Genomic DNA, 26,877 nt, shown 5'->3' on the forward strand with positions numbered 1-26,877 from the left:
TTTATACAATCTAGAATTTTTATTGCTTCTCTTAAGATATCTGAAACAGCTCCGCTTCCCAAAGTCATGGAAAGAAAACCAGCTTTTAACAGGACATAAGATAATAACTTTGAATCTGCTTATTCCATTTATTTCTCCAATCAAGTATATTTCAAAACATAACAATTAACTGCTTAAGAAATATGCCCATCTCAAAGCAGGCATAATCACAGGTTGCAACAATATATTCCCCACACATCTTAGTCCTGCCAAAGTGTTTCTGTATCAAACTATGGAGAACGCTGTCAGCATACAGAGCTAAATCTTCTCTGTCTGTTCCCTTCTTTATCTTTGGGAACTGACTACAAAGTGCCTGTCAGAGTGAAAGCTGTGTGCATGTAGGCAACAGCTCCTTAAAGAATAAGGACAGCTACCAGTTTACATCACAACCCCACCAGACAGGTAGTGTATTAGTGCATACAAAATGTTCAAAATTATGTTTGCAGTTTAAACTGTTTCATATCTTCCTAGTGTTTTAGGTTTTTTTTCCCCCACTTAAGCAGGTAGCTGAAGCATGCATGTTCATTCCTCAGCAGCAGTGCAGGTTAAGAAGTCCCACCCCCGATGGCTTGCCTTCATGGTGCACAGCTACAGATACAAACACCTGTAGATTTGCAGCATTAACTGGATCACCAAAAGGATATCAATTGAAAATAAAACAGGAAGTGTTTTCTTTTAACTGAGATAATTTCAGTGACCTTGCTCACAGGATGGCTCCACAGTCTGTCACACAAGCAGAAAATAAGGGTTGGGTGAAATTCAAAGGCAGAAACTTCTGAAGTGAATCTGCCATGGGACAGAGAGTTCTGTTCTTATGTTAGACCTCCAAGAGGCCTCAGCACTGGGTCCTTGTGCAACACTGCCAAGTGTTACCAGTCTGAACACCTCCCAGTCTGGCAGCCACTGATGTTTCTGGGACAGCAAGGGAGTTATGGGCACCTCTACATGTTCCATCTTTAGAATTGGGCCCAAGTCAATCACTTCAGTTTCAAAAATTACAGGGTAAAAACACAAAACCCACATTTGTCATTAACAGTCACATATATCTTTCCTTAATTCAATCACCTGACAAGGTCAAAAGATGGGCACAGACTGCAGACTGCAAGGATCTGCATTTTAGTTACATTCTTGCTTTATTACTATGACTCAATTATCCACAGGCTATAAAAACCCCACTACTTCAATCACAAGGAAAGCAGGATTATTTCAAGTGCTTTGATGTGATGGTATCAATTTAGAGGTAGATATCAACACTAAAGATATCAAGCCTTCCTGTTGAAGTGTATTAAAAAGGAGAAATTCTTGATAAAATAGAAGCAACATTAAGAACTATTTAGCCTCAAACCTTACACAACAATGCAGGTCATAATAAGCATTTCTGGTCACTAGCACACATTTGACGTTAATTTTTCTTATCTTCCTGTATTATTGTATCAGAACATTAAGAACCTCAACAGTACCCTCCTACAACAAGCAGAGCATCTTTATGTTCCACACAAATCCAAACTATTACAGAAAGCACAAGAGGTATTCTGTTCTGGTTAAATCCATTAGACCTCATTACAGTGATAATTCACTACTGGGATTTAACGTGGTAGCTGAGCAGGTGGTCCTAACCAATTTTATGTGAGGCACAGAAAGAACTGATAGTAGGTTAACAGCAAGCTCTGCTCACATCTGGAGACTTTTTACAGGTTTTTTGCAAGGCTGGGTGGAGCAGGACCTTTTACATTTACAAACTGAGTATTTGCATTAGTCCTCAGACATACTCACCATATTAGATCAGTGAATCCTTTGTGCTGGTGCATGCTGGGGGAGGAGCTGTTCAGCATGGAGAGGATACACTCCAAGTAAAGAAGCTGAAGTTGACGATTGTCACTGGCAAAGAAAAGATGCCATTCACATAATATTAAAACAGACTACTTAATTTTCTAAAATAACCACATTAGTTCACTTGAAAATTGTACCATAATTTACAGCAGTGATTTATTTTGCTTCTTTCTATCAATTTACAGTAGTGTGATCACCTGCATCATCCCACTTATTTTGTACTGATCACATGAAGTGATCTACTACATAAAAAAAAAAGTGAAAAAATAGGAAGAAAAAAACCCAAATAACTACTCAAAATCTAAAATCTTGGGAAGGAACCTTAAACAGAGGAAAAGGAGAAAATAGAACATTCTGGACTATTGCATAATTTCTTCAGGCAATCTGAAGCATGTTTAGGCTCTCTCTTCTGGTTAATTTTTTTTTTTCTTGGTGACAGCCACAATGGTCAAAAGTTAATGTCTCCAAGCAGAAAGTCACACAATAACATGGGTACCTTTCAGGGCCTTTCCAGTAACTCTGTTAGAACCATAAACTCAAAGAAAGCCTCATGGGAAAGAATATTAAAGAACCTGTGGACACCTGGAACTGATACACTTGCAACATGCACTGTGCCTGCCCATACTCTTTACATCAACTGTGGGATCCAAGAGACAAGCAAGGCTAAAGTCAGCCTTATGGAAGGAGCACTCCATGGCAAGTGTACCCACAATATGGTTTTCACTCCTAAGAAAACCAGGATTTGAAGAAAACTTTATTTTGGTCAGAGATGAGAACTGGAGGAATGCACTCTCGGATATATGATTGTAGGTCAAGGAAGCTGTAAAGAATGGATTTATCTGAATCAAAATTAAGGAGTGAGAAATATCTGTTTTTCTGTCCCTGCCCAAGTTCCTTTTGTTCACACACATGAATTTGTACAACAATACCTGTTTCACATGCCATGGAAGAAACACTGAATCCTGAGGCTCAAAGCTGGATTTCTAACTGTGCTATGGAGGGTTGAAAACTGCTGGCTTCTTATATATTTTAAAGGTGATAGATTTTTCCTCACAACAGTCCACACCTATCTGGAAAGATAGATGCATTCCAGGTACAGATGCCTTCTTTCCCAACAGCTTTTCTTACAATGTGCCTTAATGCAGATGATCACCCCCTTAGAGTTGACACTTGCATGGGAATGCACAGGGCATCCTTGCACTCTTGATTTTATTTTCCCAGATGCTGACACTGATTAAATAATGCTAAGTAAGGCATTCCTCTGTAATCTTGCTGTTGTTAGAGAGACTCTTGGGAAGAAAGTCTGCAAAAGAGCTGCATATAGATGCCTGTGCTATCTTTGCCTCTGGTAGTTTCTGAAAATGGCACAGTATATCACACACTTCCTGTCCATAACAACCACATTTTAGAAGTTAAGATCATATATTTTCAAGTAGGTAGAGTGCATGTTATTCCTAAATTGGAGGAATTCTTTGATAGCATAAATTACTTCAATTGGATGAAGGCTGCCTAAGAAGGACAGATTTATTAATTCTGAATATAGTATCGGTTAGGTCTTTCCATGGCTCTTGTAATTGTTACTCTCTCTATGATGGTTCTTCCAGCCAGAAAAGAAAACTTCTCCTTAGATTATTAGTATTTTGTATTAGTATTTTGCTGCTGTATGGAAGTTACCTACAGATTAGATTTACTGGAAGCTCTGTAAAGCTGAACAGTGCACAAAGAAGGCACATTAGCTCCTCATTTCAAGCAAAGATTAAATGAATGCATCATGAACAATACTTTCTCTAGCAAACACTTCATTTAAGCACAGCTTTGCTCCATAATTCCAGAACTTCAACAGCACAATCACATGCGTCAGTGAAACACTCAACCTCCAGGTAAAAAATTAAAATTATAAACTTTAATAACTCACTTTATGACAGCCTGGAGCTTCTCACAGAGTACAGTGAGGACAGATACAACATCATCACAAAGAGACTCAGCTGAAGTACCTCCAAAAAGGACAAAGATCAGAGGCATTACATATGAGCAGCTGGATAACAACATCAATTAACTGCATGGGTTTTCAGAGCTGGTCAGAGCTTCTAAACAAGGAGCAGGGCTACCTAAATTCATAGATAAGATGCAGTAGGAAAAGTGCTAGATTGGAAAGTGATTGCCACAAAATGCAAAAGCAGCAGTACGAAACCCGGAGAGAGCACTAATTGCTTACATGCATTTACAGAAGGTTAGCTGAAATCAAATTCAGATAATAAAATAAGTATATAATTAAATAATAAAAAAGACTGGCCTCAGTTTTCTACATGGCAGCCAACTTCTGTATCTCTCCCTGCAGTTTCTCTCTCTTGCACATTTTCTGATGTCTGACCAACTTCTGATCTTATAAAAGAATGCTTGTGCTCTTCAAAGATTTTAGCCTCCATTCACACAAATTCTACAGAAATCCTGAGTTAAGGTCAAAATCTATTTTTCCTACTAGATGTTGAAAGTTAAGCCACAATGGGAATAGAAAAACATTCTCTTGTAAAATAATCACCTGGCAAGTAGTCATTATATAAACAATGTCTTTGGCCTGAAATAGAGTAACGATTGTTTTCAGATTCCACATTCTACTCTGCAAACCTATTTCATTTCAGGAAGTAAAGGCACTTACTAAAATTTTTTCCAGACCACTGAAACTCCTTAATTACAGAAGTTAGCACCTTGAAACAATAATTTATTACTATGTTGAGTGCAATGCTGTTACCATGGTCCAAATGAAGACACAACTGGAAATATCAGGAGCTGACAGGGCTATCTCAGTTCTTATCACAGGTAACCAAAAAAGCACCAAACTACAGAGAAATTACAAAATCCTGAGGGTGCAACTCCCATGACATCGAACAGCACTGTGGTGATAAAAAGAAAGTTAAGAATAAAAAAGCTGGATTAGAAGGAGTCACTAAAGAAGTTTTACAAATACCTTGACTCTTGAATTTCTGCAAGTTGTCGGGGTTTTCAACTATCTGTTGAGGAAAGACAAAGGAAGTGTAATTGGTACAATTGGTGTATTTGGGACAGAGGAACGTTATAGAAGCAATACTTTAACAGCAGAACTTTCTTAAATTCAATTCTTTCTTAAATTCAATTCTTAAATTGTCCTCTATCTGTTTTGGTTTTTTTATTAGGGTTTTTAACAGAACTTTTTGCAAAATATTTTTTATAATTCCTTAAGATCTGTTTTAACAGTCATTTAGATTAAAGGAAATTGCATCTCATTTAGGTGAAAGTTTTTTAAGTCCTTACGGGATTTCCTACACCTAGAACAACTCAGTAATAATTAGGCATATAAATTGCATTGAGAATAACTGAGAGAAAAGCATAGTTTAGACTTCACAAATTACTTAGAAACCAAAATCAATTGAGTATTAGAGAGTTTAGAACATTGACAATGTTAATGTTACAATACCAACAAAATTAATGGCAGTCAGGAAATGGAAATGACCTCATACATCATTTGGTTCAGCTGTGGTATAGGATTCTTCCTATCGTGCACAACAGGGTCAAGCCAAATTCTCTCAAGAATCAATAACAAAATGTCAGGAACTAAATGCAGTTCTCATATGCTTTTATCTACTTCTCAGCTAAGAAAAGAACTAACAATATTGAATTTGCAGACCCAAAATGTTTCTGTCTGTTTGTTTGGGGATTTTTTTGGTAAATGCTTTGGCTAGTAAAATGAACCTACTTAGCACCAACAGAAGACAAGTTTGCTTAAACTGATGAATTATTTTTGCAGTTGCTCAGCAGGATAAAAACAATCTAGTCTACTAATCCAAAATAGAAGTGGTCATCTTAACCCAAAACAGATGTACGGAAAACAATCTGTACAACAGAGTCCTTAAATTTTCCTAATAAACAGAAACTGACTTTTACAAATAATACTTCTTTGACAATATGGTATTATACAAAATGGTACAAACAATGTAAGAAGCCAATGTAATTCCACATGTACCCAGAACATCTACAGTTGAAAATGTGCTGGGATGTCATTCAAACAGCTCTCATGGATTTTAATAATGAAATAAATAAAATTATATCTTTTTTTTTTGCTAACAAAGAAAAAAATAATTTCATAAGTTAAAATTATCTTCTATTAAAAAAAGTAGAAGAAAAATCTCAGTTACACTTTCCTTAGTTGAGAATCTGTTTTTGCTATGTAAATATTTGTCACACAAAAAGTTTTGGCAGAAGGATTTCAGTACATGTTAGAAAAACAAGGAAGCAAAATAAAAGAATGGGAAAGGCTGAGGCAGCCTGACATCAGAACAAAGTCTCTATTTAATGCATAGAAAAAAAAAAACCAAATCAGCCAACTAGAGCTGACAACATGAGAGCTCTGAGGCAGGCATAGTCAGAGCCCAAAAAGACTTTTAAACAGGATTAATTGAGGAAGTGTCAAATAAAAGCCATGAGGCATTCAGACGAATGAGAACAAAATGGTATGCAGCCACGGACATGGAACCATTTGTTGATGCCAGAAGGCTCACCATGTTTTCCTGCTTTTGTCGTAACTGTAAAGTCAAGTCACTCAACATTTGGCTGAGGGTTGCCCGCACAGCGGTGTTAATGCTCCGCTGGTGACAGCTAGATACATATGTCTCAATGCAAACCTGATGAGGAAACAAGACAGCAGTACAAAGAGATCAACTCCCACTTACCAGGAACACATTTTAGGAGGATACCACGGTCTCTCACATGCAGATAGTCAGCCTTCCTTACTATTCAGCACATTAGAAGTTTTTATCAGTCTTGGTTGGAAAGCCAAGTAATTCATCAGTCACACAGCTGCAGGAATGGTAGGGCAAAACTGGCAAAGTCTCCTGTCAAATCCAAGTGATTTTGGTACTTGTCTCACTTGGTACAGAACTCATTGATTATTCATCTCTTGACAGTTATTGTAACTGCCTCACTGCAAGTCTATGTCTGCAATGTAAATACCCTCCAATTCTTCAAGCTTGTTGCTTCCGATGTACAGGTATTTGCTACTTACTCTACAATAATCATTACATACTGTAACACATCTGAAAACCTTTAAGGCCTTTCTTAACACAGAAAATGCAATAGCACTGTACCATAAATAACACAAACAACTGCCTTTTATTAACTGGCAGTCCAGCAGAGGGCTCCTCTTCTCAGAGATCCCATGGGAACCAAAGTAGTGATAGAAGAACACTGATGGCTCATCCAGTTCCCAACTCCATGCCCAGCTGTGCCCAGAGTCATGCTTGACTTTTGCCCCAGGTGATGTTGCACAAATGTCTGCTAAAATGTTACACAGCTAGGATCCTGGGGAAAGCACACTGCAAAGTATAGTTTCTATCCTTCATCAGATATTTTGTGGAAGGTGCTGGGTCTCTGTAAGACCTGCTGTAACTGGAGTAGACAGTGTAAGCACATTGCACAGTAACTGCTAAGTAGATAAAAGTCTTGATGGAGCTGAGCAGGTTTGTGATAGAACTGCACAATACAGTCTTCTTGAAGAAGCAGTTTTGGTCCTTTGTCCTACACTAAGCTTTATCATTCACAATGACCACAAGAATCCCCCAAATCCAAACCAAGCAACCAAAAAAAAAAAGTAAATGACTGTTCACATACTTCTATATTTTTCAGTTTTAGCAGTTTTATTCTGCCATTGTTTAGATATATGGCAAGTAAGAACTGTAAATATAAATGGAACTAGCTGTGAAAAATTAATAAAAATATTAATTCTTAAAAATATAAATATGTAGTATAAATTATATGCATAAGGAGTATATAAAAATGTATCTGGTGTACATTTTTTAATAAGAATGACATTATATGATGTAAAGTCACTTCTATAGTTCCCTAATGAGGATGAGTTCTTAAGAAGGAAAAATTAAAGTGATCTGACTACATAGTCTGGTCAGTACTGACATAGGCACACAAACAAGACTTTTGATTGTTTCCGACTCCTATTGAAATGAAACCAAGCTGTCAATAGGTCAGTGATGAAGATGCTCTTGTAAGTTGGCCTGGACCAATTCTGCCCATCATTCAGCTATCCCTTGAACCCTAGTGGACCCTAAAACCTTGTTAACCACATACAGCCCTTTACAGAGGCCAAACCATTCCAGTGCTGCTGAGATCATTCTTTTTGAGCTGTAAGCCTTCTTCTAGAGTACCTGAAGTAATTAATGAAGTACAATTCTTAGAGGTAGGCTGACTTTCTGGAAAGAGCATGTTGATATCTCCTCCTTTTCTCCCCGCCCCACACAAGCTAATAAGCAAACAATACTTGAGTTGCAATCTTACAGAAGGCCTGTGTTCTAAATGGCTGGGCAAGGTACCTTTTGAAAAGCCACTGATGAAGAAGCAGCAATAAAAATGCCAGAGCTCAGGGCTCCAAAGAGGTGTGCAATGGACATTTTGATCATTTCATGCATTCGGGGACTTCCAGCTCTATGGCATGCAAAACACAACTAAGAGCAAAACACAGAAGGGTTAGCTAATGAAACACAACAGAGTTACACAAAATAAACCTCCAGAAGACACACTGGAGCAACAAACACACACAAAAAAACAAGCAACAGCATCAACTAAATTTTCCTGCAGGTGTCTAGGCAAGCATGGGAAGGTGCACAGAGCAAGATTTAATCTATTTTTAATACTACTAATCTATCCTCAATGTTATTAATACTTAGGGCACAAATTATAGTAATCTTCATGTTGGATGCTTTTTTAATTTGAAACTGATACAGTTCAGAATGATTTTGAGTGCCATTGTTTTGTATACATGAATTGCAAACGATCAGAAAATGGCCAGACTGTAGCTTTGTTTGTCAGAGACAGTCCTCAGGGAGTAATGAAGACAGCACCTTTCCAATCTTGCAGTGGTTCTACTTGCTACAGAGTGCAGGCTAGGAAAACTAAGGGACTGGCGTGGAAAAAGAAATGCTAAATAGCATGGGCATTGGAACAGAAAGCTCCTCTTTGCCACCTTTCCCTTAGAGCAAGTCAGAAGGCTAACCAAATGCTGAACTGAGAAATTATTTTTTGTTTCCTACTGCTTATACGTTGGCTAATTCAGATACAAAGGCATAGTAATGCCAGCTGTTAAAATCTTTGCCTTACCTAAAGCCTGGGGAGGGGGAACTTGTGAAAACATATATGTGCCCGGCAGGATTTGCTAGTTAGAAAAACCTCAGCTATTTAGAAAAACCTGAGGCAGCATTTTCTGAAGAAGTGTGGAGAAAATAACTGTACACCCAAACACTCCAAAGAGAGGCAAGCACACTCTGTATTACTGTTTGTTCCAATTCACTGAAGGAAATGAGTTTTGCTTGCTTTGCTGGCACATCTCATCATGCATTAGGGTCTTGTTCACCATAAAAGAAAAGAACTAGCATTGTCCTAATTTGTATCAGTACACTAGCAAAGCTTTTTAAAAACCAGATTGGCCTTCTGAGAATAAAAGTGAAATGCAACTACCAAAACCAGCAGAGTTTCACATCAATCTGTGAGAGACAACTGCCAATTTTCAGAATGCTTTTGATGAATAACAACCTGCTTTACAGAGAGAACAGAAAATATCATTTCTTATTATTTCTACAGCTTATACCACACACACCATGACTGATTGACCATTTCCCCTCAGTCTCAGGTAGTGCTCTTAAAGACTGAAAGCTGAAGGGCTGAGTCATTAAATGCTTTTGCCAGCAAGCACTTTATTTAATCTCAAGCTCTTTACCTACAGCCAAGAGATGCAAAAGCTGAATTCATCAGCTTTTGCCTCGCATGTTAGGAAGTCTGTGAGAAATGTGAGAAAAACTGCAGCAGGGGAAATTATCTGTATTTTTTTTCAGTGTGTGACACTGACATAAAGAGGGTTTAGTAGAAATTAAAAAACTGTGGCTTGCTTTAAGTAGCAATTCAGTTCACCCCTGCTGCAGCACCTACAGATGGGGCTTACAAAGACCTCCAAAAATAGCCACGCCTTATGGTCTCACCTAGCACAAGAGAAACCAAAATCTAAGCTGTGCTAATCTAGAATGATTACTATGTTTTTCATCTGGTATATGTTATATACATGAACTATTTATGTTGTATCCTTGCCTTTTAAAGCTCTTTTTTCTTTTAGGAAATGGAAGTAATTTTCTTTGGTTCCCTGTTATCCCTACAACTCCTTTCTCAGCTTCTGATAAGATAAGGCAAGGTCAGTTTTATTCTTGAACTCAGAAAATAGCTTACTAAAGTAAGCTATTTTCACATGGCATTTTTGTTTTCACAAAAAAACCCCAACCCGAATAACAAAAACTGAGAAGTAACACACCTCTAAATGTCTACACTTGGGAGTGCAGGACATGTAAGTAACATTTACATTCCTTCATGGACACTAGCTCTGCCCATACCATGTTAACAATATAATTTTATAATAGATTCTGCACACAGCGGTGTGGTTTGCACAGGAGGATTAAGGGTTCCTGTGCATTTTCTCTAAGCTGAACAAACAGCCCATAGCTTGCAACACACTACTAAAAATATCACTCACATACAGAGGCTCAGGTAATACGCCTGCAAGTATGTTTTTCTACAACCAAAGCTCCTTTACAATTTAATTCAGACTAAAATCTAATGGAATAAAGGGAGTAGAGTGACTAAGAACCAAATGGATCAAGGGGCATTATAAATATTTTACTTGGATGTGTCAGGAAAGAGATACACACAAGGAACATTGAGGTACTTATGCTAACATGGCACACTATGGCTTATAAACTTCTCTTCAGGAAACTCCCTTAGAGTTGCAGCCAGTAGGAAATCAGTGCAGTGCTGTTTTATGAAGAACTCAAGAAAGTTTTTCTATTGCAAAAAGCAAATTAAATATGAGAAGTAGGAAATGTGCAGTGCTGTAATATACAATTATCAATCAACTTCCAAGACTGCCTTCCCATGCAAGCCCAAACCTGCTGGACTTGCAACTATTTCTTCACACTAGGCAGAAGGTAATACCAGTCCTAATGATGGCAGATGTGTTTTAGACTGGTTCAGTTTCAGGCTACATATGGAAGACACGCTCTAGGTAGTGGGGAAAGCTTAAGTGACACAAGCTGTGGTATAAGAGAGGCACTTACCTCAGCAATCTTCAACACCGAACTGCCATTCAGCTCAAAGGTGGAAGTATATGTTATACAGAGCAAGACCTTGCATCAAAAGAGAGGAAATGAAAAAAATTAAGTTTCAGCCACTATTGACTCTCCTTCCCAGCCATGTGCTCCTAGCCACAACTCCTTCCAACTTTGAGAAGCAACATCAGAAACTTCTTAGCACTGTGTGTTATTGGGATAGAGGAGATCCTCCTGAGAAGCTGCATTTTGTTGGCCCCAGAGGCACCACCCAATGGATTACTTATTGCTGTCTCCTACATATGATCACCAAAAGGAAGACAATCCAGTGATCAACTCTGGCCTTGGACCCCTATTCATATTTTAACCACTAGCTTTGCATGATTTATAATCAGTCCTTCCATTCTTTTCTATCGATATAACAAAAGAGGAAGGAAAAACACAATGCAAGTTATTACTTAAGTGGCACAGACAGATAAGTATTATGTGAAAAAAAGCCATTAATTACTGCCTGAGGATTTCCCAGCACAGGATATTTCCACTAAGTGTATTATAGTCACTTGATAATGAGTAGCTAAAAAACATCCATAAGCCACAGTTCATGAGGGGAGGCTTTTTCTGTCCTGAATTCAGCAGGAAAAATATGACACTAAAAGACCAATTCAACATCTTACTTTGAAGAGAAGGGGAGTAAGAATGTGATGTGAACCACCAGGGTAAATGGGTGAGTGAGGCAATGCGGTGAGAGATGCTGTGGTGTGATGCCTTTTGTGTCTGGAGATTTCTTCCCTTTCTCCTGTCTTCCTTTCCAATCTCTTCTGCCTCACAGAAGACAGAGTATCAGCTACTGTTCTCTCTCCTTCAAAGCATAAAACCCCTCCAGTACCAGAATTTATGTTTGGCTTGTTCTGAAATAGTATGAGTTTCTTGGGATAAGTGTAGCAGCAAATATAAAATCACATCAACACTAATGTATTGGTCCCTACAGCTTCTCAGCCCTACTCAGAACTGCTGTTCTCTGCTTCACAAGGAAGTTTGGGGCCTCAGATAAGTCAACATTAATGGCTGTTAACTAGAAGCAAAGTACAGAAGAGTCTGTCCACAGGTGAGTGCCACGTTTTCCTGAAGGAGGACATAAATTAACTGTTTATCATTTTGAGAGTCATACTGAAAAGTTACTATACACCGAAATGCACGGCACCTTTTTTTCTTAGCAGGAAACCTGCATTTCACTACAAGATGTCAAACCTTACTCTAAGGTTGTCAGATTTTCTGTTTGTTTGCATTTTTGTTTTGTAAATAAAATACCAATAAGGAGCTTGATCCTGCTCTTACAGAAGATGATTTTACTACAGAAAGTGTTCCAAGTAAACCATTGTGTAATGGCAATTTTAAAGCTTTCTGTATATGATATCTTGATTTGACTCTCAGTCCTTCATAAATAGAAGCTGAATAACGTGGATAAATACTAGAGGTAGTGACAACAGAAAAGGGCACACTACTCTTATGAATTACAATAGTCCTGCACCAGAAACTCTTTTTTACATATTTAGCATTTATCTTTGGAGCAAAGCTTCTGAGCCAAATTCCTTCTTCATGGTTTTCCTTTTCTTTGAAATGGACAAAATGGAATTTCTAAAAAGTGTTATACAGTCCACCTCAATATTACAAAGAGAGATACAAGCTACACAGCACTTGAACTTGCCAGAGAAAGCAATCTAATTCTAACTAAAAACAATTAAGAATGCTGTACTTTTTATTTCTTGACAGAAACTCCACAAATTTTCTCTGCAATCCATAACATTTACTGGTACATGCACAATTGCCAGTGAAAAGGAACTGTGGTACCTTTCTTCCTGTCTCCAGAGCAAATTTTATAGAACAACAGAAAGGTAAACAGTCAATTATAAAAACTCTCCATCTCATTCGGCTAATAATAACATAAGTTATAAGGGCTGTTATTTCCATCTGCTGCTCAGTCCATATGTGAAAAATTTAAACCTTTGAAGCCAAACAATTTTGTTTAGCACTAGCCAGATTCTTAACTACTGGCCAGCCTGACAGTCAGCTGTGGGGCCTCACTTTCTCAACTATTAATTACACTGAAATTTTATTAACATTTCTAATAGCTGTGAGAGCTTAGTAGCTAAAATTATATATTCAGTACTCAAGGAAAAACTGATTTGTATCCTCCAGACACTGCTGTGTAAAACACAGGTGTAGAACAGTTCCTGAACACAGAGAGACAAGTGTTACCTCCCACTGACAAATCTCTTCTTATCACACTAAGAGCCACGATGGACATCCATGACTAATCCTATTCAGTGGTTTGTGTGTCCTGATTTTCCCTACTTGTAAAACCTTATTTACTTCATGTGATTTTCTGCTCTCTTGTCCCATCTTGGCTTTGTAGGATGTGTTACTATCTAATGTTTTCCACAGATCAAAACCTGGGTGCCGATACACTACAATTCAAAGAAGGACACATCAGTTCAGGCATTCTTTTAAGCCTTTGCTCTTTAAAATCTCTTTCTTCCCTCCTTTTTTTTTTTGTGTTTGTATTTTTTTGTTGTTGTTTTTGTTTTTTTTTAATTTCCATCTTTTATAGAGCTGAATTGTGAAAAGTTAGTGCATATGTATACCTACACTCACATATATATATTTTCCTTTCTGTCACAAAAGCCAAAAACCTGCATGTAACATGTGCATGATAGAAACATCAGAGATCAAGCTCAGTAAGGAAGTGATGATCAAAACTTTGCTATGAAGCAAAAGAGAATTTCAGCAAAAAGACTGCTAAGTTTTGACTGCTATTCTTTGTAAAAAATAAGACCTGGGAACCCACTAGCTAGAAAAAGGGCATACAATCTGATGCAACCAAATGACAGAAGCACAAGTCATCAGCCAGTATATTCTTGGCTTATTCCACTGCTACCACAAATAATTTGTAAGTTCTGAAACATGTCTCTGACCAATACACAAGACTGCTCTCAGCTATGATTTCCATCAGCACTGCTGCTAGGCTCATTTACAGTCATGGCAATGATCCAAACACTTAACTTGCATGTTTTCCCTTTTATGTGGAACAAACAGGAAGACAGCAGGCTCCTCTTTTAAATTACTGGATGACAAATGGGACTAACACCAACCAAACAAAACCAAACTTAATAATTCCGATCCACTGAAAACACTGAGTCTCCTGACAGGATACCCCCACAGACTGCTTAACTACTCATGATACTAACTCAAACAATCTGCATTTAAAAAATTAAAGAAAAGAAAGATAGAGGCTTTCTTGGGCAATAACATGTTGTTTTTGCAACCACTGGTACGGAAAGCAAAAACAAAACTACAAAGCAGTTCCTAATAACTAGAAAGCAATTCCAGTAAAAAACAAAATTGAAAAACATCTTTTACTGATTGGTATGGACTCTAAACCATATTTTGTTTCTTTTTTTTTAAAGAACGAACTTATATGACTGTAGAGATAGTTTCAAAGGCACGCCACTTCTAGGATTTTTAAATTGGCTTGCATTATCTTGCAAATGCCCAATGAGGTCACATTTCCATAAATGGTTTATCCATAATGAAAGTATTTATTTTAATTACTGTCGAAACTCTGACCATCATGGAACAAGAAATATAATTTCTACTCCCTGGAGTCCCAGGCTACAGCCCCAAATGTAGTATAAGAGCATGCACATGGGTAGTTTCCACAATAAGTAGAAACAAAACCAAAAAACTCTGCATCTGATATGTAAATTGAAACAAAATGTAGAGGAAACAAAATGAAGTGCAATGTAATTAAACTGACATCACAATGTCTATCCATCCTGTGCCATGTGCTCTAGGATGACCTGCCTGAGCAGGGAGATTGGACCAGATGACCACTGTGGTCTCTTACAACCTTGCCTGCTCTGTGATTCTGTGTGATTCCATACTTTAATGGTCAGATGGGGATTTGAACAACCTGGTCTAGTGGAAGGTGTTCCTGTCCATGGCAGGAGCATTGGAACTAGATGAACTTTAGGGTTCCTTTCAACCCAAACCATTCTGTGACCTCTTGAAGAGGAAAAAAGTGGGAATGTTTTTAGATTGTAAGGCTGCCTAGCATTGCTAGCTTAGTACATATCTGTAGTACAAAGCAATTCTCACGCTGAAGAGCTTATGGTGGAGGCACATGAAATAGGCACAGTGTGTAGGAAAGCAAGCAGTACCCTCAAGAAAAAGAGAAAAGGTTCAAAACTTAACAATTTACAAAGGAAACAATTTTGCAACCACCTCTAATCCCTTTGTGGGTTTGTAAAAGAAACCTTTCCGGACTTAACTTTATTTGCAGGCTAGTAGACTTGGATGCAATGCAATTCTCACATCCTGCCCCTCAGAGGAAAACCCTGATAGGAAGGACAGCCCTTTACCTCATTCAGTAGTTTGACATTTAAAGTCATCCAGTATTTCTGTAAAACAGTTTGGACAGGAGGTGTCCCCCTATTTGTCAGAATAACTGCTAACCTGCTCATGTCGCACTCTTTGGCCTTGAAGGAAAACAAGGGCAAGAGAAACAAAGCGCATTAATGAAGTCATTTACACTGTGCCACCATGTGTCACTGTACCAAACAGCAGATTTTAATTATGAGGAGAGAGGAGACTGTGTCTGCTATGAATTAGTAAACCCATAAATGCTACTCAGCATTATGAATGCACCAGGGCTTCAGACATAAGGACTGTATCTGGTACAGGAGAACCTCACACATCATCAGCAATGACGTGCTGAGTGCTCAGAGAAGAAAATGCCCATTTAGTTCACTGGATTAAAACAGAGCTGCTGCTGAACACTATTTATTGTGGCATGAAACCAAGTGAAACTTCTGCTTATGCAGTACAGTTGTAGAAGGGAAAGAAATTATTCCAAGTTCAATAGATACCAAGAGTGTTTGTCAACATTCTGACAGGGTGTTTTAGCTTTAGAATTTTAACAATTAAAGGCAAGGAAAAATAAAGAAAAAGGCTTAACAGCAGTATTAGGATGACATTTCCTCCTTTACAGGTTACAACCTATTCAAGTATACTGCATTACTTTACAAATTATACTATGCAAATCTGAGTAAAACAAAAGTGAAAAAGGAGAAATACAAAACTGGAAAACACCAACAAATAGTTCAAAGAGTTCTCAAGTAAAAATGAAGCTTCATGCACCAATTACTAAAATGATTCAAAAGGATGTCTACACATGGATGTAAGTAGAACTAGAGCTGTCAAGGAAAAAAAGAACTGGTGTCTCCCCTGGGTGGAAAATTCTGACATTTATTCTTGACTACAAGAGAATTTTTTGGGCAGGGGAGAGGGAAGATAACTCCCTTGCTCTCAGATAATGCAAAGCTGTAACAGGGAAGTGTTCTGCGTGGCAGCGTTCTTTACAACAGCTGATTTAAAATTACTGTTTCAAGTCACTAGATTAACTGGGAAGAAGTTAGCCTCAACACAACCTAGGAAGTGGTGTCCCACAGGTTGTCTGGCCTGCCAGAGGATTTTACCCTATCCCAGACCACATCCTGACCTGCATCCAGGAAAATGATATTAAAAAGGCAGATAAGCTGGTTTTGTGGTTGCATCACCAACTGCCACGTCACATACAGTTTCTCTATTCTTTCTCCTCTCTTACAAGAGACATGAGGGGCTCCAGGGTAGAGGACCCAAGGAGCTGGCTGGCAGTGTCAGAACAGCTTATTGGGACACAGCTCTCCCCTCAGCTGCCCCCAGGACCAGATGGGCTAACAGCTCTGGTAGCAGTGGCCCGAATCATGGCATGCTCATGAGCAAGAAGGTGTAAACTGGGTGCATCTGTGCGCAGCTGTGGCACACCTGCAGTACGGGTACAATTGCATGCAAAAGCTATGGCAAGAGACCCTTTCATGCCACTGTTGTGTGGCCACTTTGCCTGGCAGAACTTGCCACTGTCACCACCAGTAAGCATTAATGTCTGGCAGCCGGCAAAAGACTAAAAGGCCATGTGTCAAAGTTAAAGGGTTTCTTTGTTTGGGGTTCTGATCATATAATATCTTTGCAATTCATTTCTGTAATGGTTAAGTGAACTCCAGGTTCTTGGTATGTGTGTCAGGCTAAGAAAAGCCTATAAGAACTTGTGCTTCCACACTTGATAGGTGTGAAACTGCACTTCACAGAGCTAGGGACTTGCTGCTTTTTGGTTGATGCCAATGATTTTGATTACGCCACACCAAATGTGACAGTTCCAATGTGACAGAATGAGTGTGTTCTCTATCTGAAAACACCTTCATAACTTCACAACTCTGAGACAGTTAATATTTTTGCACCAGAATTTCTTCAGTAAAGACACTAAGCCTACTTTTCTATCCTGCAAAACTTTTAAGCTGACCAACACTCTGCTTAAATGTTTGAAATTACACATCTGACAAAATCCACAGAGATTGTTCAGGGATAGAATTCAAGCACAGAATGGTAGTGAGAAAAAGCCATGGATCCTGAAAAGAGGTTTCATTATAGAGATAGTGCATCCACTACTGACTGGTTTAGGCAGCTATTCTCCAGCATCCATTTGGCCTCATTCAGGCCATTACCATTATAATTTTTTTGGATTCCTTAAGGAGAAAGCTCTGCTATTTAATTCAAGCCTGGTTTTGGCTACAATGACCAGGCGCCTAAGAACACAGGAATTCTTTAATCACAGTACTAGGCATTTACTATAGCTCTAATTAACTCAGGAAAGGATAAGCTTATCTTGAAGCCCACAAGGTAGGTCATTCAATCCATCAGAATTAACCTGGTTACTTATAACTAAGCACATGAATAAAATGACTTTCAAAAATAACCAGAAAGAAGTAAAATGAGACAAGCAAACCCAAGAGGGTCTGGATTTGTAGTTGGCCTACATTACAAAAAAATTAACTTATGAAAAGGCTAAGCACTTCTCAGCAGAATTGATCTTAAAAAAAATCTTATTTGCATGATACTGTGAAGGTCTTTACTGAATCCCCTCTTTAACAGAGCGGATGCTAACACACTTCCATTTGATTTTACAGTTCAAGACAAAGCAGAACAGTTGTAAATTATATTCGAGTAAGCATAACCACATTGTGTGTGGAAAAATATATTTCATAAACATTAATCTTAAAACAATGAGAAGATATGTATCTGTGAGAGCTTATGAGTGATCATCTCATTCATTAATATTCAAGAAAATGGTTTAGAATATAATCATGCACAGATACTGGGATTGTACAGTTGTGTTGTGTCAACATTTTGGATCAAACACTTTGGAGCCATTTTTCAAATACATAAGTTGATCTCTGTTTTGGAGGGCCAAAGACCTGCTCAAGCAGCAACAAAGTTCCTGACAAGTTTTCTGAAATAATTAACTGTAAGTTTTGCTTGGTTGGTCAAGCACAGTCCAGCTTCATTCAATATTTGCACCAGATCAGGACTACCTCGCTGAACCTGTAACGACATGGTTGTACGGACCCTAAAACAGGTCAACTATAATTGATATGAAAAGCAAGGCCAAAAAAAAAAAAAATTGTCACTAAACTTTCTCAGACTCCTTGTAGACTTTCAATAGTGACCTTCTCAAGTGACTAATTTGACACCGTAACTGGAGCCCTATCAATCTAATTAGTTACTACAGAATATCAATTAATAAAAACTAGGAGATGAGTCTTAGCACTCAAAGAATCACTTTGCACCTTTAAAGCATTACGGTAGCAATCTTGGAAAGAACAGTTGCTAATACCCAATCTAAAGACAGTCTGTCCTTACACGAACTAAGTTTTATACAGAACTCTAAGTCAGATTTCAGTTCCAAATATATCCAAAGTGAAAACTGAAATCATAAAGAGAGCTGTCTACTATTATTACTGGAGAGCTCCCAAATGCTGTATTAATGGATCAGTGAAAAGACAAAGAGAAAAGATTGCCTTGACACAGCAGATTTAGCAAGGGTTCATTAAACCTCATTCACAGATAAAATAGACTTCTGGCTGACTCCTCACTGAAAGCCTACAGAAGACAAATCCTAAAGAATTTGCCCATATGCAAGAAATACACCTAATCCACAAACAAATGCAAGTTGGAGTCACCGGGAATAAACTAATCTTTCCTAAATGAAACTGCTGTTCGCCATGGACAATAGGTAAATGATGGGAACTAGAAGAGTCTTCCCTCTAGAGCCACTTTGGAAGATTATTTTTTGGTTTCAAAGCAATCCTCAAATCTATTCAAAAACCACCACATGTAAGGTAGCTGCAACTCAGCCGCGTGAAGTCTTCTCAGATGTAATAAGAAACAAAGCTTGGAATCTTCCCTGACAGAAACACAGTTTATATTCATAACATGCCCAGCATATAACCATTAATTAGAACAGTGAAATAAAGAACAAGTATTTGGAAAAACATCAAATCCAAAACCTGAGTTTCTTTCACAAGAGGTCATTATTCTTTTTCTTGCTTGAAAATTTCTACCCTGCAAGCTCTGAATTTCCCAGGAAATCTGGACACAGACTGGACTGAAATGCACTGAATTATATGACAAGGCTGTCTCTGACTGAAGAAAACAAAAGGATGCAGTAGAAAGGGAAATCTTACACAGTCAATCACACCTTTGTCCTAAGAGCAACTTTCTTACTTCAGTGGCCACTATATTACAGCGTATCAGGTTTATCTGGAGAATTTATTTCTGTGTATCTGGTTTGTCTGAAGAACTTGTTTCTGTGTGAGGACTCATCTAGTAATTTGCAATCCTTCATTAAACATTTTTTGTTGTTATCTGAGAATAATGTTATCACAGTCAGATAGAAGTACTGCATTATTAAAAAGGTGGTCAACTCATAAATGAAAGTGACTATAACAGGCATGAGAATAAAGAAAAAAAAATATCCAAGTGTCTCTGCTGTTAAGGATTCCTTCCATACTTTCCACTTCCTCAATATTTGGTTTCATCTCCCTGGGTGCCACAGTGACACTCAAAGCCTAATTCTAGTCTTTCCTGGAGGGATAACATTTTAGAGTCAGGGCTAGTGATGAAAAATTACTAAAAACTCAAAGAGAAAAAGTAAAAATCACAGAATTGCTGAGGTTTGAAGTGACTGCAATCCAGAAGTTTAGCTATAGATTAGATTCCCAGTTTCCTTTCCCACTGACAATATTTCATGGTGCTTTTGTCAATACTGTATGTATCCTCCAAGCAAAGGTCTAACTGCACAAAGTAGAAGTACTTTAGCCATTTAAAAAACATCTGAAGCCAGAATTTAAAAGCATCAAGCTGGTGGGGGGGAGCGCGGGGGGTGGCAGGAATCAGGATTCCCTGACTCCACAACTGAATTCAAAAGCAAGTATTAATCTTCAGTCTAGAACATGTCCCCTTTCTGCTGCAGACTATCTACAGCTTGTTACCCTAGTGCTTAACATCAACAAAATGTCCCCACCCCTCAGTCTGAGAGACACCCTTGCATTTCACTCAATTATAACATGGCACCACGTCACACAACAAAATTTTTCCCACTTCTGAGCCAGCCCCACTGCATGATCATGTTCATCCAAGGAAAATGCTAAATTACTGTCCTCCTGATTTTTTTCTATGCATCTGCAGCTGTAGAAATAGAGCAGTGAGTCACTTTGGTATCTCACTGATAAAGCATTGCATTTGATTAGCAATCAATATATCTCTTCCTTCCTACATGAATATTCTAAAGAAAATATAAAAGTATAAATATTTAATTATTCAGTTTGAAACTGAAGTTATTGATGTATAACAAAAACACAGCAAGGTACTGTACGACTGTGTGATTTTTTCTTTCCACTGACACAGCTAGTTGAGCATAGTAAAACACAAACTGGTAACACACATATTAGAAGGCTTTTCAGTCTTATGGCGACAAAGATGACAAGAGCAAAGATGAATACTAAAGTAGCCTTGTGTCAGACACACTACTGTCTCTAGTCAGACTTCCTGAATTAACTCAGTATCTCTTAATATAAATTAAAGCACCTAAATAACCTCACTTTAGTCCCTGATGTGAAAATACTAAAAAATCTCTACCATAGAATGCATCAGAGATACAGAGACTACAGAGTGGGTACTAATTGAGATATTCTAAAGAAATATTTGGCTTAGCAGTTAAATAAGATACGAGTCTGAATGCAAAATTTATATACCCAGACAGCTTGCTTTGATATGTGGGAAATCAAAGCCAGTTAGTACACCTGTGTTTGTTATTCATTCCCATTCATGTCAAAGAGAAACCACAGCCTTTCCCCTTCCTCACTGAGATGATCACTGCCTTTTTTGAGCATAAAAGTGCTGCTGGAATAAGAATTACTCAATGATTAGCAATTATAAGGGTTTTCTGCAAGAAAAATAAACAAGGACTTCAGAGTATCCCTTCTATTCTGGAAATTCAAGGGAGGAATTTCCCCATATAATGATTCTACATGAAAAACCTTTCTAAAGAGAAAGGCACAATCCCCAACAGGTATTTAGAAGAGGCAGAGAGTCAAGCCAAGTTTATGCAAAGGTAAGAGGTATCTCACCTAGCACAGAGGAGAGAGATAATGTGAGAGGGGAAGGCTTTAAGTTCACCTTGACAGTTGCACTTGGCCAACTGGCTGCCCAGGATGCACTCCTGCACAGTCCCCAGCCCTGGCCTTTAAGTCTGAATGCTATTAGAGTGCTGGTTTTTTGATCCTCCAATATGGCAATCCACAGGGCATTCCATGACACTCACCCTTAAAAATCAGGAGAATTTGGTACCTAGCCATAAATTAGTCAATGTCCTTCCATTTTTAAAACAGAGGCCCCAATTGTTTACTTTTTTCAGTTCCAGAAGAGATCCAGCACTCTTCTCCATTTATTTACAGCAATCATTACAGCTACTCATACCATTCCTGTCTAAGGATGGCCCTTCACAATACTGGACATCCTCCAAAAGTGTGTGAGGCAAGGCAACTCTAACTACCCTTGCACCTCTATTCTTTCACTGCCAATTCCAACATGCAGTCATCTGAATATAAAAAGCATCTTTACAGAATGCCCTCCTCAGCTAATCAGATCCTTTCACACTTCCACCTGTAATACAGGTGGGTCACAACAAACCATTAACATAAATATCCAAGACATTTTTTGATAGTATGGGAAGTGTGAATTTCTGGCACACTCTTACTGGGAACAGCAGGAGATATTTTGGATAGAATATTGAAAAAAAGTGATTTAGGAGCTTACACACCAGCAATTTACAGTGAATTCTGTACTCCTGCATGTCTACTTTCATACTGATTTTGCATGACTAAAAGCTTTTGTGTAATCTTTGATGGCTGCACTCTTAATACCTGTGAGACTGGTGCAATTGTGCAGCGAGTTACAAAGAATCAGGCTGGCACCACAGCTGACACAATTTCACACAAACCTGCTCACACTCAGGAGTGTCTAACGTCTATCTGCACTAGATAAAGACGTATTTTATCTCCTCCAGATGGAATAACACAGTCTAATGTACAATCATAAGCTGTCTTGAGGACACATTTTAGCAGATCCAAGGACATAAACACATTGCTGAGACCAGCTGCTAGAAATCTCCCTCCTTCCTCCCTAAAGGCTTTAGCCATTCATCAGGCCTGGGTTAGCTAACATTTTCAAGTGTTGCAATGACATCTGTAATCTTCAGGTTACAATCTGAAGAGATGTCTGCTTGATTTGACAGTCAGGTAAGGCTCAGATCTAATGAGTCTGTATTTTAACTGTCCTGATTACAGTATGTTTTGGCCCTCTGGTCTCTTGAAATATTTAATTCAAAATAGAATTTTGCTTTGTTCTCAGAATAGGAAGTTGAAGTTGTAGCCCGATTTTTACCATACATACATTTTGCTCAGGATTTGCACATCAAAATTCATTCAGTGAAATTAAGACAATGTTCTCTTTTCTCTTTTGCACTTAAACTGGAACTTTACATGGTTTTCTAATTCAAAAGAAAAAGCATACATAAATACAGTGTTTTGGCTTGGGTTTTCTGTGGTTTGATGTTTTGAAATTATATTTGCTTCTCACATGTCAAGACAACTTGAGAAGATATTTACTCAGAACTATAGAAAAATACAGTGTTCACATTCTTCTTGGCCTCGCAGATGTACATTCGGGCTTTCAAAGAAACTGTGCATGCACATTCTGAATCTCTAACACTCAAGAATGTAAAAAAAGCAACTTGCAAAAAATTACTGCATTCCAAGAGGAGCCTGTTGGCTCAGTACGGCAAGTACTTAACTCTTCCCCTTTCCCTCTCCAGAGACAAAAGTGGCAGGAAGGAGGTGTGCTGGGTAAGGAGTGCAGAGCAGGGTGTCATCAGTGAAGCAGAAGCCTGCTGCTGTAAAACAGGTAACAGTCCACACAAATACTACTCCCTTTTTTGTTGCTAGGTGCACCCCTCTGGGAGTTCTGACACAGTGTGCATATTTCACCTCCAGTGGTAAAGAGTACGCTCATAGAGAGCAGTTTCTGAGTGGGTAACATACATTCATCAGACCCATGATGTCACACAGAAGAAACAAAATTACTAATCTATACACTTAGAAATAAAGGATGGTCAAGGAATAGATATCAGTACTAGGTATAATGAACATGCAAAAAGGAACACCAGGTTTGTTCCAAAATGGTTTCAGCTAATGATCAGCTATAGCACAACAAACCCTGCAGCACAAAGTTTACACCCAAACATCTGAAAACTGTCCACCATCATCTTGCTTTGTACAAATAATACAGGTATTGTCAATACTGATATAGAAAAGTGACTTCTAAGTCATACAACCAAAATGATCACAGGGCAAGGCATTTTGGTATCACCTCCCTGCCAAAACAGTACCTCCTCCTGGCAGCTGAGCTTCCTAACATGCACACAGGAGAATGCTAGAGTAGTCCTAGAAAAGGAAGTTTTGACAGAGTATACAAAATACTAATTTTCCTTACGCACTGGTCCAGGGACATTTTGACGCCTAAACAAATCACGCTCCATCAGTGGCATTTTACAAAGAGAAAATACAGCTAACAAATTACACAGCACCTATGCACATACAATACAAAATTACAAGTGTGCACAGCCCATCTCATGACCACTAAAGCTCAATAACAAACTTTGAGATCTACAAATCCTTTGCCTGTGCTCTCCCATGGAGGAAATTGATTGTGCTGCTGAAGTTAGTTTACATAAAGATTCAGAATACTGGTGGTTCCAGTTTTAGCTATCTCCTTTTTAATCCAGGGAAACACAAAATAGAAATGAAAACAACTGACATCTGCCAGTAGGAAATGGGAATCAAATACTGCCCCAAAATGAAGATTTTCAAGGCAACAGCTAATTTATTTGCTAACCCCAGCATTCAGACATGCAGCCTCCACTGCAAGCACTGATGTGTGTGAAACACTAACCTTCATCACTTCAACTTGCAGGTCTTCATTGAGCGATGGAGTCACTTTGACAGCATTCAGCATCTGATTAAGCAACTGTTTCTCATCTGAGTCAGTTTCCACGGATACAAACCTCTCATCAGACAGCAGCTTCTGCAGAGAGAATGGCAATGTACATGTTGAGACAAAAATTGCCTCTGCAAAGTACTGCACCTAAACCTATTAGGGCTTGGTACTAGGTGGTTAGGCTTTCTAAAATTTTCAAATTAACCCAATAATATAAAATACAAGAAAAACAGCAAAACTGGGAGATCGGTTGCCACTGCAGTATCATCTTTGCCCATCCCACATCCCCAGTGCCTAGAAGAAAGCAGACATCAGTAACTGATATCACTTCAAATAATGTCCTTAGCAAAACCTCTCAGTATTTTAGAAGCTGGGAGAGACTGCAACCTTTGCAGTCCCCCAGATCAAAATAACAACAACAAATTTTAAAAAAACCCAATCAAGCTAACATCCTGGCATTGAACTAGTGCTATCACATCTCCTGCCCAACAGGAGACAGTCACCTACTGTCCCAATTACTCCAGTAGAGCACAAGTGCTGTGGAAATGGCAGTTTTGATCCCTGGCAGGATGTGTTTTGTGTCATACAGAAGTTGACTATTAATAGATACAATCAAGTCCTCAGACAAAGAGCACAGTTAATAAGTGACTAACACAAACACACATAGAAACCAACCCAAGCTGAGGTGATACCAAAATTCCTTGTTCTGACATTGGGTTGGCTGAACTGAATTCAATACAGACTGACTGAACTTCAGACTGAATATTTTAGACTGATCAGATTCACTTTGTCCAGTATCTCAGAAACTATCTCCTGAAATCGTCAATGGCACTATTTCCTTGGAGTTCTACTAGAAATGCCTCTTCCATACAGTCTATGACCATCTTCATGGGTGTCTCCTATTAGTGGCATGCATTCTGCAAGAGATGTATCCACACAAGTCTTTTCCCAGCTCCTGTCTTCTCAGAACAGAGCAAAACTAGCTTGTCTTAGACCCCAGGAACACAACCTTGCTCTGTCCTAGTAGAGAGAGATTTTGAGCAGCCCACTTCCCTCTCCCCGTTCTGCATCACTTTTTTACTGATGGTCACCTGCAGCTTCAACACTGCAGCACATTTCACTGCTTCACTCCTACTTATTTCCTTGTACTGGTTTTAGCTGGGATAGTGTTAATTTTCTTCACAGGAGCTCAAAGAGTGCTTTGTTCTGGATATGTGACCAAAACAGCACTGATAACACACCCAAGTTTTGCTATTGCTGAGCAAAGCTTACACAGCCTCAAGGCTGCCTATTTCTCAGACTGGTTCCCCAGCAAGTAGGCTGGGGGTGCAGAAGAGTTTGGCAGGGGACACAGCTGGGACAGCTGACCCAAACATGACCACTGGGATACCCCAAACCATATGACACTGCGCTCAGCAACAACAGCTGGGCAAAGAAAGAGGAAGTGGAGGGAACACAGACATTCAGAGTTAAGGTATTTGTCTTCCAACATAACAGTTACCCATGATGGAGCCCTGCTTTCCCAGAGATGGCTGAACACTTGCTGCTCCATGGGAAGTAGTGAATAAATTCCACATATTCTTTTATTTGCACATGCAGCTTTGCTTTCGCTATTAAACTTTGTCTTAGCCCACAATTTTCCTCACTTTTACCCTTTTGATTCTCTCTCCCATACCTCTGAAAGGGAAGGAGTGAGTGGGTAAAGCTGAACTGCCAGCCAGAGTTTAACAGAAAACACTATAAAGCATTCCCCACATACCAGAATATCAAGTGTTTTAGCACTGTACAGCCTGATGAGATTTAACTCAATCTGCAATGACAATAATGGGGTTTTCTATATAAAGAAGAATGTTTAGCTCAGGATGGGAGATTTGGAGCTGCTGGAGTCCAGTGCTAAGATGACAAAGAAACTGGAGCATCTCTCTTATAAGGAAAGGCTGAGAGCTGGGACTGTTCAGACTGGAGAGAGAAGGCTCAGGGAGGATCTCACCACCACATATAAATATCTGAAGAGTGCAGAAAGGATAGGAACTTTTCAGTGGTGCCCACAAGACAAGAAGCCCTGGGCACCAACTGAAACACAGAAGATTTCCTCTGAACACCAGGAAAAAAAATTATGGTAAGGGTGATCAAGCACAGGCTGTCCAGAGAGGCTGTGGTGTCTCCAGCCCTGGAGGCACCTCTTTTCCAGTCTAAACAGGCCCAGCTTCCTCATAAGATAGATGCTCCAGTCCCTTTGTTATCTTAACAGCCCTTCCCTTCTACAAAAACACAGTGCCCCAATATGAGGAACTATTAACCAAGTGTCTGACACCTCATATGCTGGATAAGGTGAATTTGAATGATCCACTTACATCCTTATATTCCCAGAACAATTTCTTTCTGGCCCTCCAAGGGA

At 38.8% G+C, this 26,877-nt stretch overlaps 1 protein-coding gene across 1 annotated transcript in view; it reads right to left on the reverse strand.

The window, feature by feature from the left end:
* The window catches only part of ARFGEF3 (ARFGEF family member 3), a gene marked incomplete at both ends in the record, with an annotated part of 86,470 nt that overhangs the window by 45,557 nt on the left and 14,036 nt on the right, over positions 1–26,877 (reverse strand). Inside the window, 7 exons of the mRNA XM_084202924.1 lie at positions 1,813–1,917; positions 3,785–3,863; positions 4,835–4,877; positions 6,402–6,524; positions 8,223–8,354; positions 11,004–11,072; positions 24,435–24,566. Coding sequence (XP_084059050.1) covers positions 1,813–1,917; positions 3,785–3,863; positions 4,835–4,877; positions 6,402–6,524; positions 8,223–8,354; positions 11,004–11,072; positions 24,435–24,566 — 683 coding nt within the window. The remainder of the gene's footprint in view (positions 1–1,812; positions 1,918–3,784; positions 3,864–4,834; positions 4,878–6,401; positions 6,525–8,222; positions 8,355–11,003; positions 11,073–24,434; positions 24,567–26,877) is intronic.

The sequence above is a fragment of the Fringilla coelebs genome, assembly GCF_963513975.1.
Source record: "Fringilla coelebs genome assembly, chromosome: 3".
In the NCBI taxonomy this organism is placed as follows: Eukaryota; Metazoa; Chordata; class Aves; order Passeriformes; family Fringillidae; genus Fringilla; species Fringilla coelebs.